Source organism: Bubalus bubalis, chromosome 1, assembly GCF_019923935.1.
Source record: "Bubalus bubalis isolate 160015118507 breed Murrah chromosome 1, NDDB_SH_1, whole genome shotgun sequence".
Classification (NCBI taxonomy): domain Eukaryota; kingdom Metazoa; phylum Chordata; class Mammalia; order Artiodactyla; family Bovidae; genus Bubalus; species Bubalus bubalis.
In genome coordinates this window covers 177089636-177104699 of record NC_059157.1, presented here as the reverse complement: position 1 = coordinate 177104699, position 15064 = coordinate 177089636, and the positions used below count along the sequence as shown (strand labels likewise).

The following is a 15064-nucleotide window of genomic DNA, read 5'->3' as shown; positions in this document are numbered from 1 at the left end:
CTGCAAATATCCAATTGCTCTAATATTGTTTGTTGAAAAGGCTATCCTTCCTTCAGTGAATTGCTTTTGCACCTTTGCCAAAAATCATCTGAGCATATTTGTGTGGGTCTATTTCTGGGATGTCTATATTGTTTCATCAATCTATGTGTCTATTGCTTTGTCAATACCACACAGTCTTAATTATTGTAAGTTTTAAAATTGGGTAGATTGAGTTCTCTTACCTTTTGCTTTTTCAAAATTGTTTTATTCTTGTTCCTTTGCCTTTTCTCATAAATTTTAGGAAAAGCTTACCTATCTCCACCAAAAAACCTTTCTGGGTTTTTGATAGGAACCCTGTTAAACGTATATATCAATTTGGGGAGAATTACCGTTTTAACTATGTTGAGTTGTCCAATCCATGAGCACAGTATACCTCTCCATCTATTTAGATTTTCTTTGAATTATTTTCACTGGCATTGTGGTGTTTTCCCCATAGAAAGATACGTTTCATTAGATTTACACATGAGTTTTTCTTTTGGAGAGGGGCAATGATTGCAAATAATATTTTAAGTTTCTGCATATAGGTGTTCATTGCTAGTATTTAGAGATACAACTAATTTTTTAATGTTTATCTTGTATCCCATGAACTTGCCAAACTCTATTAGTTTTCAGAGGTTTTTTTGGTAGATTCTGTGGGATTTCCTACATAGCCTAACATGTCACCTGGAAATAGAGGGAGATTTATCACTTATTTTCCAAGCTGTAATGTCTTTCACTTCCTTTGTTTGCCTTATTACAGTTGCTAGAACTTCTAGTACAATGTCGAATAAAAGCGATAAGTGTGGGCATCCTTGCCTCATTCTTGATATAGGGAAAAGCATCCAGCCTTTTACCAGTGAACAAGATGCTAGCTGTAGGTTTTTTTTTTTTCCGGCTATGCTGGATCTTCACTGATTTGCGTGGGCTTTCTTTAGGTGCGGTGAGCAGGGGCTGCTCTTCATTGCAGTGCCTCTCACTATGTGGCTTCTCTTGCTGTGGGCACAGGTTCTAGGTGCACAGATTTCAGTAGTTGCGGCTGGCAGGCTTGAGAATTTGGGCTCAGTAGTTGTGCTGTATGGGCTTAGCTGTTCCACGGCATGTGGGATCTTCCCGGATCAGGGATCAAACCTGTGTCTCCTGCATCGGCAGACAGATTTTTATCCACTGTGCCACCAGGAAAATCCAGCTGTAGGTTTTTTATAGATGGTCATTATCAAATTGAGATAATTCCTGTTGTTCATAATTCAAAGAAACGGTTTCTTTTTTTCTTTTTGTTTTGTTTTAAAATTATGAATGGGTGTTGAATTTTGTAAATGCTTTCTTGGTGTCAGTTGAAACAATTATATGATTTTTCTTCTTGATCTTGTTGATGTGGTGGATTACATTAATTGATTTTCAAATACTGAAGCAGCCTTGCATACCTGGAATAAATCCCATTTGATCAGGGTATATAGTTTATACAACACCAAATTTGGATTGTATTTGTCAAAGATTTTTGCATCTAAGTGCCTGAGACATATTGATCTGTAGTCTTTTGCTTTTAAAAATATGTATACAATCTTTGTCTGATTTTGGTATCAGGGTAATACTGACCCCATAAATAAATTTTTTCCTCTTTGATTTCTGGAAGATATTGTATAAAATTGGTACTACTTTCTCTTTAATTATTTCATAGTTTGTGGTGTTGTTCAATTGATAAGTAGTATCCGACTCTTTGTGACCACATGGATCGCAGCATGCCAGGCTTCCCTGTCCTTCACCATCTCCCAGAGTTTGCTCAAACTCACGTCCATTGAGCTGATGATGCCATCCAACCATCTTATCTTCTATTCCCCCTTCTCCTCATGCCCTCAGTCTTTCCCAGCATCAGACACTTTTCCAATGAGTCAGCTCCTCACATCAGGTGGCCAAAGTACTGGAGCTTCAACTTCAGCATCAGTCCTTCCAATGAATATTTGGGACTGATTTCCTGAATGGACTGGTTGGATCTCCTTGAAGTCCAAGGGATTTTCAAGAGTCTTCTCCAGCACCACAGTTCAAAACCATCAATTCTTCAGTGCTCAGCTTTCTTTATGGTCCAAGTCTCACATCTCACATTCGTATTCTCCAGTGTAATTATCTGGGCCAGGAGATTTCATTTTTGAGAGTTTTAGAATTATGAATTCAAGCTTTATGTTTATAGTTTTAAAATCCCCACATATCTGACTAGAGAAATGTTTTGTCTACTGCACCAGAGGCAGCATGTCAGAGGGGACTACGCCCTGCCCTCCTGTGCTATCTTATTGCAGCTGGCTCTTTTCCCTTTCTTCCCTTGGGTGACGACAAGTATAAGGGTGGGGAGGGCAGGAAGCCTCCCTTGAGGGCACCCCAGGTGTTTCCTCACAGGCCAAGCCCTGGATGCTGAGAGTGAGATTGGGCTACATCACCAGGATCCTTCATTAGTGCCCACAAGGGCACTAAGTGGGATGTTCCTGGCAGCCCCCAACCCCTCATGGTTACAGGACTTGATAACGAACAGCAGGTGCCAATTTGGAGACAGACACAAGGATGAAAAGTCCCAGGCGAGGGTCCCAGCCTCATACACACTGTGCTGTTGATGTTATCACTGCAACTGTAACAGCAAAAGGAGGCAGGTGTTGGGCATTAAAAGAGGGGAAGACCACAGTAGGAGATCCGGAGTGGGGCTGCGAAGTCCTTATAAGGGATCAGCTTCACAGATGATTCTGTGAAGAATCACAAGAATCACAAATCAGCTTTGATTCTGTGTGCAAGCTGTAGACCCACTGTGTGCACACTCTGGGCACACAGCTGCGTAAGCAGATGCTTGAGTCTCATCTGGCTCAGAGGCCTGCAGGCTGTCTGGGGTGGAGTCTCCAAACTGGCTTGGTGCCCTTCTGTACTGGACTCCTTCCATGGCAGACCTGAGCCTGCACTTCCCAAACAGCAGCTGTGCCCCGTTTGGCCATTTTGGGGACACAAAGGAATTGCTCTGATAGCTGAGGATGGCAGTAGCAAGAGAGGGTGGTGATGAGAAGCCGGCAGGAGCCGATATGGGTTTGTCATGTAGAGGTGGGGGGCTCAGGTTTACGCAATGTGTTTACGGTCACAAAGTCAGTGGCAAAGTCCAAACAAAGTCCAGGCCTGCATCGTGACCAGTGTGACACAAGGGTTGTATATAATGTGCTTCAGTTTTCTCACTTGTACAACAGAGAAACTGATGGTCCTTGTGTCCCAGTATGGTCATGAGAATTAAATGAGAAAATCATGTGATAATCGAGCTCACAGCATAGATAGAGTTTGGTAAGTGCTCAGTAATATTGTTGTTCAGTCGCCCATTCATGTCTGATTCTTTGCGACCCCATGGACTGCTGCACACCAGGCCTCCCTGTCCCTCACCATCTCCCGAAGTTTGCCCAAGTTCATGTCCATTGCATCAGTGATGCCATCCAGCCATCTCATCTTCTGATGCCCTCTTCTCCTTCTGCCTTCAATCTTTCCCAGCATCAGGGACTTTTCCAATGAGCTGACTGTTTGCATCAGGTGACCAAAAATACTAACCATTATTAATGTCAATAATGTTAGCTATTATTATTAATAGTAACTGGGTTTTCCAGATGGCTCAGTGGTAAAGATTCAGCCTGCAATCCAGGAGATGCAGGGGATGTGGGTTTGATCCTTAGGTCAGGAAGATCCCCATGGAGAAGGGCATGGCAACCCACTCCAGTGTTTTTGCCTGGAAAATCTCATGGACAGAGGATGCTGGCAGGTTATATTCCATAGGGTCACAAAGAGCTGGTCACGACTAAGCACCCATACACATACATATTAATATTAATGTTAATATGCTAATCACCAAAGGGAGAATTACAATGATGATAGCAATATTTAGCATGAACACAAATATGGTAAAATTAGAGTTTCTTCTAGTTCCAACCAGTCCATCCTAAAGGAGATCAGTCCTGAGTGTTCATTGGAAGGACTGATGTTGAAGCTGAAACTCCAATACTTTGGCCACCTGATGCAAAGAGCTGACTCATTTGCAAAGACCCTGATGCTGGGAAAGATTGAGGGCAGGAGGAGAAGGGGACGACAGAGGATGAGATGGTTGGATGGCATCATTGACTCAATGGGCATGAGTTCGGGTAAATTCCGGGAGTTGTTGATGGACAGGGAGGCCTGGCGTGCTGTGGTTCATGGGGTCACAAAGAGTCCGACATGACTGAGAACTGACTGACTGACTAGTTCTTAAGCATGTTTGACTTTTCGTTAGAAACTAACCTGAAGCTGTGGCATTCCCTGAGGTGAACTCGCCTTGTCAGCTTGTCTGTCTCCTTGGTCCCAGATGGAGTGGCTGTTCTACCTGCCCCTCAGAACCTCTCTGTACAATCAACCAACATGAAGCACGTCTTGACATGGAGCCCAGTGATTGTGCCTGAAGAAATAGTACACTATTCTGTCGAGTACCAGGGGTGAGCGTTTGTTGTTGTTGCTGTTGTTTTGTTTTTTAGTTTCTCTCCTTTAGGCAGTAGTTGATGCCTAGAGGCACAGCCCTCATTCCAGAGCTCAAGAAGGCTTTGTGAACCCAGAGAAAGATGATTTCCTACGATCTGCCTCCTCTGTCTTCACGGGCCCTAAGAGAATTGAAGCAACAAGGGAAGTTGTCCCATGGATTTGGCAGTGAACTCTCTGGGAACACAAAAGTATATAAACACATTTTCGTGAAGTTTCTTTCCAACAGTGAGTCAGTTGTCTAAAGCTGAAGAAAATCTTAAGATGAAATGAGTTTGGCTCTGACTTGAGGAAGAGAAATTATTTGGAGACTCAGATATTTTATGGGTCGGGGAGACCTCAGTTTTCCTGACAGTACACTTGCCCCCAGGAGCCAAAACAAATTGTGACCCTATAGGTCAGCTGGTCCTTCTCCAGGTGTCCAGGCCCTCAGAGCTGTCAAGGAGTGACAGGGATGCAGAAGATACTCAGTAAAACTCACTAACAATTCATACAAACCAAGCAGCTACAGGCGTAGACATTCTCCTAGGCTCAGGGGTACAGACCACAAAGTTTCCAGGCAGAAGAAGATTACATTTAGAGGAGGAGATGGTAAAAACTTGAAGAAATAAGTGCACTAGGTCTGCACTGTCCAACGTGGTAGCACTAGACACGGACAGCTATTTATACTTAAATTAATCAGAATTAAATTCAAAAGTCTGTTTCCTAGTCATATGAGCCACATTTCAAGTTCTTAATAGCCATCTGTGGCTACCAGCTACTGTATGCTATGCTATGCTAAGTCACTTCAGTCATGTCCGACTCTGTGCGACCCCATAGATGGCAGCCCACCAGGCTCCCCCGTCCCTGGGATTCTCCAGGCAAGAACACTGGAGTGGTTGCCATTTCCTTCTCCAATGTATGAAAGTGAAAAGTGAAAGTGAAGTCGCTCAGTCGTGTCCGACTCTTAGCGACCCCATGGACTGCAGCCTACCAGGCTCCTCCATCCATGGGATTTTCCAGGCAAGAGTACTGGAGTGGGGTGCCATTGTAAAACAACATGAATACAGAAGGTTTTCACCATCACAGGAAGTTCTATCAGGCAGCACTGCTGTGCCTAAGTTCAGATAGAAATCAGTTCTAGGAGGGAGCTAAAATCCATTGCACAGTGAGTTGGCTCTGTGGCAGCTTTTTATCTGATGGTTAGGGAAGGTCTGTCTGAGGATGTGATATTTAAGCCAATATCTGAAGGACAGGAGCGGGCAACCAGTGTGAATGCTGGGCACTCACACTGAGGGCAGGGCACTGAGACACAGCAGCATGTTGCCAAGTTGGAGGAATCATGAGGAGGCCTGTGTGGAGGGAGCATCACCTTTAGGGGCGGAGCAAGAAGGCCATAGATTCTTGTTGGCAGGGGGAGAGTATGCATTCCATTCTAGGCTTTTTGGAAGTCACTAAGGAGAGAAATGCTCTGCTCTGCTGAGTGACAAATGGTTTGAAGACTGGCAGGAAGGGAAGTAGGAAAATCTGTCCGGAGACACAGCAAGGCAAGGAGTGACAGTCGCTGAGACTAGGGTGGTGACCGTGCAGATGGAGAGACCAGGACAGAGCGGGGTTGATGCCTGAGGCTCCCTGTCTTTGGAGAAGGAGTCAGGAAGAAGGGATGGTTGGTGACGGAGGAGAGGGAAGGAAAGGAATGTGGAGCAAATACTTCTTTTCCTGGCCCATAAAAAGTTAGTGGAGGAGGCGGTTACTTGAAACCTTCATTGAGCCAGGGTGGAAGGGCCTGGTGTGACGCTGTCCCCTCCTCTCTTTGGCCAGGGAGTATGAGAGCCTGTACACGAGCCACATCTGGATCCCCAGCAGCTGGTGCTCATCCACTCAAAGGCCTGAGTGTGACATCACGGAGGACATCACCGCCACTGTGTCATACAGCCTCCGGGTCAGGGCCACCCTGGGCTCGCTGACCTCGGCCTGGAGCACTCTGAAGCACCGCTTTAACCAGAACTCAAGTAAGGCCCTTCTCTTCTTACTCCCCTGTCCCCAGCAGCCTCTCCTGCAGCAGCTGTGCTCACTGAGACTGTTGGGATTCTCTTCAGCATCAAATGAGTCTTACAAAGTCAGAATGCTGCAAACATAGACAACCCTAACTGGTCTGTTGAAAACATTGCCAGCTGCTTCCTCTCTCTCATTTTGAAATGAGACTTTGGAAGTTATTCCTGACTGTCTCTGGAAGGAAAAGTGCTCTGGAAGTGGGTAGAGGCGCTAGGACGGCCTCTCCCTACCATGATCACACATCATTAACTCTTAACACTGCCCCCCATCTGAGGCCTCACTGGCCCCATCTTTGTTGCCTGTGTAAGCATCTTCTTTGGCAATAGGGTCTATACATGATCACAGTGACCAAAAACAGCCCTTTGGAAATAAATAACTTTTCTATAGCAATGGAACCTGGCAAACGTATTGAGAAAGAAGTTAGGGAAGAATCTGGATTGGTGACCAAATCCAGAGTGCAAACAATGCCCAGTGTGTAGCAGGGTGTGAGGGGAAAGAGCAGGAGCAGGGTCTGGATGGCTGGGGCCGAGGAAGCAGCTGGTCACACAGTGAAGGGCTTCGACATGAAGTCTCATCAGATCAGTAGAGGAGCGTCATGGAAGAGGAGGGGATCTGGTCCAGGTCTGTCTACAGAACAATCGCGCTGGCTGTGGTGTGGAAAGTGAGCTGGAGTAGGACAGACCTGCAGGCCATGGGAAGAGTGAAGAGAGGGCTGTAACATTCCAGCTGAACCAGGGTGGATCGTGATCCTAGAAAAGGGGGAGGCATAGGAAGGAGAGGACAAATTCTAGAGACATGGTTGAGTTAGAAGGGACAGAGCTCGGTGACCAGTTTCCGTGAGACAGAGGTGGGGGAGATGGTGATGGCACCCAGCTTCCAGATGGGGTTAGGAGGAGTGCCATCCAAGGAAGAGGACCCAGGAGGAGCGGCTGATCTGAGGAATAAGAGATGCTGCTGGCTTTGGGCTCTTTGAGGTTGAGATTCCTATCAGACATCATCCCATGGATGTCTGATTGGCAGTTGGGAATCAGGCCCTGGGACTCAGACAGGTCACAGACACACAAAATGAAATTAATAGCTAATGGCTTGAGAGCAGGTGAGGGTGTCCAGGGACGAGATATGAGGACAAATAGAACCAGGCTAGGATTCTGGGAAACCTAGGGTTTGAAGAGAATGGAGGACAGGGAGAGAGTCAGAGAAGGAAGAACAGACGAGCTGCTGCTGCGCCTGAGGGAGGCCCCCAAATAGGTCCTCTTGAAAGTGGTCTCATGGAGCAGGAGGAGCGGGGATGTTGGGCAGGCTGCCAACTGGGGGATTGAGTGGAGGTGCAAAGACAGCTGTGGGCAATGATGTGACCCCCTGGGACACACAGGAAAGGCAAATGAAAGGTCTTCGGGGACCTGTATTCTCTGGGTGACAGGTGACCCTCTGCTGGGAGTGAGGACACGGGGAGGTTGGGGCAGCCTCGAAATTAATGGAGTGAGTCAGAGCTTCCTGAGGAGCATGGGGATTGGGAGAAACCAGGAGGGTTAGAAGGTGAGGGAGCCCCTGCTGGAGGAGGTGAAGGTAGAGCTGAGAGAGAACTTGGTCCTCCAGAGACAGACAGATGGGGTTCAAATCCCGGCTCAGCCACTTGAGTGAGAGGGGCAATGGCTTGCCTCAGTGGGTGGTTGGGGGTGAGATGAAAAGTGTAAATGCTCAGGGCAGTGCTGCCTTGTAATAGCACTCAGCTATTCATATTATTATTATTACCCCAGGGATATGCCCAGAGTTGAGAGCCAGCAAGCAGAAGAAGAAGGGAAGAACTAGGGGGCAGGAGTGGGACCATTGGAATGGATGTGTGTCTGTGTTAGTCGCTCAGTCGTGTCCGACTCTTTGTGACCCCACGAACTGTAGTCCACCAGGCTTCTCTGTCCATGGAATTCTCCCGGCAAGAATACTGGAGTGGATTGCCATTCCCTTTTCCAGAGGATCTTCCTAACTCAGGAATCGAACCCTGGTCTCCTGTATCACAGGCAGATTCTTTACCGTTTGAGCTACAGGGAAGTCCTTTTGGAATGGATACCAGTAGGAATTTTGGTGCAGGATGTGGGCTCCTCTGCTTGCCGTCTCTCCCATGGCACTGGCAGGACATGGTGGAAGCAGTGGGATCCCAGTGCCAGGCCCTGGGGTAGCTGGAGGGGCACTGGAGGCTGCTGTAGCTCTGCCTCCACCCACAGTGCCTGGGCAGCACCAGCACCACCTCCCTCTGGCTCCTGGAAGCACAGGGTTCCAGCCAAGATCATTGCTGGAGGCTGGCAGCTGTTTTTGGAAAGGCAGGCATGGGGCGTTTGGAGATAAGGAAGTGTCCACACAGCTCTGAGGGTGGGTGTGTGCAGAAGCAACTTGTGCTTGAAAAGGTAAGTATAAACAGGAAAAGGGCTCGCTGCTGAGGAGCTGAGGAAAGGTGTCTCCATACCTGCCCCAGAAGCAGAGGATGAGGGTCCTCACGCAGGTGGACCCAGCTGCAGAGCTGGGAGGAAACTGAGACTCCTCAGGGCATGATGTCTGCTTTTTGGCCTTTGTAAAACCCCACCCCAACTTCTCCTCAGACATGAAAAATCTGGTTTTAAGGTTGTCTTGGAAAGGATCCCCAGTTCTTAAAGGGAAGCCTGTTGAGAGCAGAGGTTCTTAACCTCAGTGCAAATTCAAGTCACAGGAGAGCTTAGAACCCCTGATCTCCGGGACCCATCCCTAGAGTCTGATTTAAGTGATCTAAGTGCATCCTGTTCCTTGGGAGTTAAAAATCACCCCACACAACAGAGTCTAGAAACGTGGAAAGACATGAGCTTCAAGTCTGGCCATTCACTGGGTGACTCTGAGAATGTCACGTAACCTCTCTGAGGCTCTGCTATGTCATCTGTAAGTAGGAGTAATATTTACTTTCTGAAGCTTGCTGGTTGGATTAAATGAGATGAGTATGTAGAGTACATAGGAGAGAAGTTCCTGCCCCAACATTGTCAGAAAATCATCTGAACTGAAATGACATGTGGTCATTTGGTCTAATTCTATTCTCTACATAGATGGAGATCAGGAGATCCAATTCTAATCATGTTTAACTTAAAAGTGGAGGAGTCAAACATCTCCTTTCTTACTGGAGGTGTTTCAGAGGCAATTCTAGTGGTGCTGTGTGCTCATATGAAACCTCTGATCTGGGTATGTTTTGCACAGTTAGCCCCTGACTTCCCAAGTCCTCCTGTCCTCTTTCCAAGCAGCTCTTTAGATGCCAGGAAATACTTTGTTCTCTGAAAACTCCCTGCAGGAACTGCCTTTCTGTTGAGTGTCCACTGACCCCGGTGCAGGAGGATTTAGCCAGAACACACTCCCAAGCCACAGCCCACAATTAGGGTGGCCCTTCCGGTCTTGCAGTGTCTGGATCTGAGAGGAAGGTCTGGATCCATCATCAGTAGGCAGGGACTGAAGACTGTCTGTGTGGGCTCTTTGGTTCCTGGTCTACTAAGTGGAAAGTATCCATGGGGCCTGAGGGGTCTCTCTGTTTTGGATCCAATAACATGAAAGATGGTGTTTGTGCTTAGGCTGTAATTACTAGAGCTGATTCTTGGAATTTGTAAAACCCTCTGACTTTCCATAAGGCTATGAGATGAAGACTCCTTGGACTGGGACTAGAAAGGCCAACCCATCCACAGGCTGCTGATCTGCTGATGTTTGAAAGTTAGCAGCAGATGGTATATGTCACTGATCTATGTGAATTGTACTATATGGCTGTTGTTTGTTTTTTTCATTTGCTCGTCATTCACAAAGAGTTTGCTGAGCACCTGCTGAGTATAGTGCTTGCTTCTGCATGCTGTGAAGCCGCATCAAAACCCCTCCCCTCCCATGAGCCTGGCGTGTTTCCACTGATGGTTTGGTCATGGTCTCCCTGGACAGAAATCAGTCCTGTCTGGGACTGGCTTTGACTCTCCCCTTGTCTTGCCAACAGCCATCCTCACCCCGCCTGGGATGGAGATCACCATGGACGGCTTCCACCTGCTTATTAAGCTGGAAGATCTGGGGCCCCATTTTGAGTTCATCGTGTCCTACTGGAGAAGGGAGCCCGGTGCCAAGGTGAGACTTGCAGCCTGGGCCTTTGAGTTAGACTTTGGAGAAGCTCTGAGAGCTGGATGAGGAAGGCTGGCCCCTGCAGTGCCTGCTGTCTGGGGTGGCCGGAGGATGAGCAGGCCTGGGTGAAATGAGGGAACACAGGGATGGGTGTAGGCTGACAATGCTGGCAGCATCAAACTCAAAGGACTGCCTTCGTCCCACCCAGACTTTAGCTGGGAGCCGTCTTAGGACATATTCGCTGAAGTAGAGGGACCACCTCCTGGCCTTAAACTCTGTCATAGTTGGATCCACAATACCTGTGCAATGCATTTCTTCTCTCCCATCAGCATGTCTTCTCAGCCATTCTTCCTGCTGTTTAGGGGCAGCAGACAGGGCTGTTGCAGATCAATTGGATGATTTCATAAGTATACGAGGCTGGTCCCAGCTTCTTGAGGGTGTGCATCTGGGCTGGGTGCAGAATTCGGGGCAGAGAGCCAGGAGCTAGCTAATAAACAACCCTAATTATGAGCCAATGGGCCACCTGGAATGCCTAGATGGGGGACGGCCCCTCCCTGTGGGGTGGGTGCTGCAAGCCAGGCTGGGTGGGAGGTCAGCTCTCTCAGAGGGAGTGGCTGAGCTGCAGCAGCAGAAGGCGTGAAGCGTGGGTGCACCTGTGGAGCCCTGTCCAAGCTGAAATGGTGATAAAACCCACTCGAATCAGCGCAGGGAAAAGTAGGCTCTGTCACAAGGATTGCTGTTGTTTAGTCACTCAGTTGTGTCTGATTCTTTGCGCCCCATGGAATATAGCCCATCAGGTCAGGCTCCTCTGTCCATGCGATTTCCCAGGCAAGAACACTGGAGTGGGTTGTCATTTCCTTCTCCAGGGGATCTTTCTGACCAGGGATCAAACTTGCATTTCCTGCATTGGCAGGAAATCACCACTGAGTCACCAGAGAAGCCCTGCCACAAGGATTAACACGGTGCTGTCGAGGGCTCTCACAGAATCCACGACTGGAGCAGGCCCAGAGCCAGGCTGCTGCACAGCCTCACTCACCCAGAGGCCCCCATCTGCCTGGGGAGCCCTTGCTTCCCCCTGGGGGTCCTCTCTATGCGCTCTGTCTGTGGCCCTCACCCCAGCTTGCCCTGACCCCTCATCACTCCTTCCTGTGAGTGCCTGTGGTCGCGACTGACTCCCCTCACCGTGTCCTCTCCCCTTGGTCCCTGCTTCTGGCTGCAGGTTTCAGTTCCTCAATACCAGTTCCCAGGACAAGAAATCTGACTGGTCCTGCTGATTTTATCAGGCCAAGCGTAGGGGTTGCCAGATGCTGGCTGGCCTTTGATAGACCCTTCTCCGGCCAAGAGTACCCCTGAGCTAATGCCAGGACATGTTCCCCAACACACTCCCCTGGAAGGGGAGTAGCCGTGGTTCCTAGCATTTACTCCTGCTGGGTCAGGGCCCAGTGGTAAGGCCTGGCACTGCGAGTCGGGCAGATGCAGTCGTGTGGGAGCAGATCGGGGCCTGGGCTGCAGGGAACAGGCAGGTCCCTCAGGTTCTTTGGGAGAGGACTGCCTGCCCTGAGTCACCTGGACTTGGCCCAGACAAGCCTCCACATGTCTCAGGGGGTGGCAGAGGTGGCGGGCTGTGCAGATGGACGGACAGACAGTGGATGGGTGGATGCGTGAGGAGGCACTGCCCACTGGCTGCAGTGCTCCTCTTCACTGACCCTCTGGAAGTCGTGGCCGGGCCAAGCACCCAGTCAGCTTTCTGTCCAAGTATGAGCCTATCAGAGAGGCCTCCCCGAGCCTTTCTGCTGGTGCCTCCTCGTCACTCTCTACCTGCTGGTCCTGCTCCAGGATTCCTCATAACCCTCATCACCACCTGATGTGTGTTATCAATGGTCCGGCTACCTCATATATGACATAAGCTCTGCGAGGGCAGGAACTTTTTGTTCTGTTCAGTGCTGGGTGCCCCTGTTTTGTTCAGTGCCTACGACTGTGCCTGGCACACAGTAGGTGCTAAATAAATGAGTAATTGTTAAAAAATGAGTGAATGAATAAATGAAAGAATGAGAGGAACATTATGTAAGCATGCTGGAAAGGAAGTATTGACAGCTTTCCTTCCCTCCTCCTCCCCCTTTCCTGGCCTGCTTCACTCAGGGTGTGACTGTTCTCTGGTTTCCTAAAGGAACACGTCAAAGTGGTGAAGCCCGGGGTCCTTCCCGTGTACCTGGAGACGGTGGAGCCCGGAGCGGCATACTGTGTGAAGGCCCGGACGTTCGTGAAGGCCATCGGGCGGCACAGTGCCTTCAGCCGGACAGAATGTGTCAAGGTGCAAGGTAAGGCAGCCTGCCTGCCCCTCCTGGGGGTGCACATGCCTGCTGCTTCCTCTGGCTCTGAGTCTCCCCTTGGTTTCCCTGATCTGCTCCCCCAGGCTGCATGGGTTCCGGTGGTGAAATTGTGCTGTGTTCTAATCCCCACCCCAACCCTGAAGTGAAAGTCCACCCTCACCTCACCAAGGGGGGGTCCCTTGGCAGCTGTCTGGCACACTTTCCCCCTGAAAGCTTCTGAGGCCTGAGGACAGACTGTGAAAAGCTGGTTGACCAGGTGGCCGCTGCCTGCGAAGCAGGGGCCAATGCAGGTGAGGCGGCTGGGGCCCCTGAAGGTCAGACCTTGTGAGGGGTGCCCACTGTGTAGCACAGCTCTCAGCTGGGAGGGGCCTGATGGAAAGTCTGTAGAATCCTCTTCTTTTTTTCCCTTAAATTTTTTATGGTCTACAAACCTACAATGAAAAGAAACAAAATGAAACCCTACATCCCATGATTCTGCCATACAGACACTGCTAGTGATATTTGTGTATAGCTTTTTAGTTTTTAAAATATAATTTTGAATATTTGGTACATATATATTTCAAAAAATATGATAAGAATTTGGAATTGGCTTCCTCCTCCTCTTCCTCATCCATGTCATTCCTATCCACTCCCCCATAGGGGTTAGCTCTTTGTATATCTTTCTGAAAACTTCCCAATGCATTTACAAGTAAATGGGAATAAATTATTATATATTTTTCTTCTTTTTAGCACAAATGGTAGCATACTCTGTGCACTATTCTGGATCTTTTTATAGATCTTCTGGATCTATAAAGTCTTTTTCACTTATAAATATTATAGATTTTTTCATATCTAAAAAAGAATTTCTTTAACCTTCTTTTACTAGCTACCTAGTTTTCCATTGTGTGTTGTATACCTATAACTAATTTAACTACCCCTCTATTGAGGGGTGGGCTTCCCTGGTGGCTCAGCAGCAAAGAATCTGCCTGTAAGGCAGAAGACACAAGAGTCGGGGGTTTGATCCCTGGGTTGGGAAGATCCCCTGGAGGAGGGCGTGGCAACCCACTCCAGGATTCTTGCCTGGAGAATCCCATGGACAGAGGAGCCTGTCAGACTATAGTCCATACAGTCGCAAAGAGTTGGAGATGACTGAAGCAACTGAGCTCGCGTGCACGGTATTGAGAACTATTTAGGATTTTTCCTGATATTTTGCTATTATAGCCAATGCTCTCATTAGTTACCTTGTACATAGATCACTTGCTGGTGTATGTGAAGGATAAATTCCTGGCAGCAGAGTTGCTGGGTTGAAGGGATACACATTTGAATTTTGACTGCTGTTTCCAAATTATCCTCTAAAGGGGTGTTATCCTTCATGTAGACATATGTTCCAGTTGTATTATACATATGTTTTGTGTCTGCTTTTTCACAAATATCATATTAAAACATTTTTCATGAAGACTTTCTGATTACCATTTTATACTATTTTTTAGAACCATGTAGGTCAAGCTTGTTAAAAAAAAATTCAAACAACAGAGAAGTATGTAGAGTAAGAAGTGTGCATATGTGTGTATGAGCTCAGTTGCTCAGTCGTGTCTGACTCTTCTATGAGCCCATGGACTATAGCCAGCCAGGCTCCTCTGTCCATGGAATTTTCCAGGCAAGAATCCCGGAGTGGGTTGCCATTTCCTCCTCCAGGGGATCCTCCTGATCCAAGTTTTCCATTCTCCCCACACCATTGAGGAGGTTTCCTTTGGCAAGTGTGGTGTTTAATTTTGCAATCATCGTGTGAGGCCAGAACTCACCAGCACAGCTGGGACTGTACTGTGCTTTCTGCTCCGCACCACCCTCGCCGTCACTTGGTATTGCTATTGTGAACGCCTGTTCACGTCAGTACCTATGGATCTACCTCGTTTTTAAAGCTGCATAACAAGCCACTGTGTGGATGTGTCAAAATATGTGTAACGGAACCCCGTAACTAGGTATATTCTGTGCTTTCCAGTGTTTTGTGACTGCCACCCAAGCTGCAGTGAACAAGCTTGTGTATATTATGTATGCTAATTCTCATTGTATTAGTGGACCTCCTGACCTGCCATGCT

General features: G+C 48.1%; 1 protein-coding gene across 1 annotated transcript in view; it reads left to right on the top strand.

Moving 5' to 3' along the window:
• IL20RB (interleukin 20 receptor subunit beta) overlaps positions 1 to 15064 on the top strand; it is a 56697-nt gene that overhangs the window by 30243 nt on the left and 11390 nt on the right. The window contains exons 2-5 of the mRNA XM_006070623.4: positions 4361 to 4487; positions 6328 to 6518; positions 10541 to 10665; positions 12827 to 12977. Of these exons, the coding sequence (XP_006070685.3) occupies positions 4361 to 4487; positions 6328 to 6518; positions 10541 to 10665; positions 12827 to 12977 (594 nt within the window). The remainder of the gene's footprint in view (positions 1 to 4360; positions 4488 to 6327; positions 6519 to 10540; positions 10666 to 12826; positions 12978 to 15064) is intronic.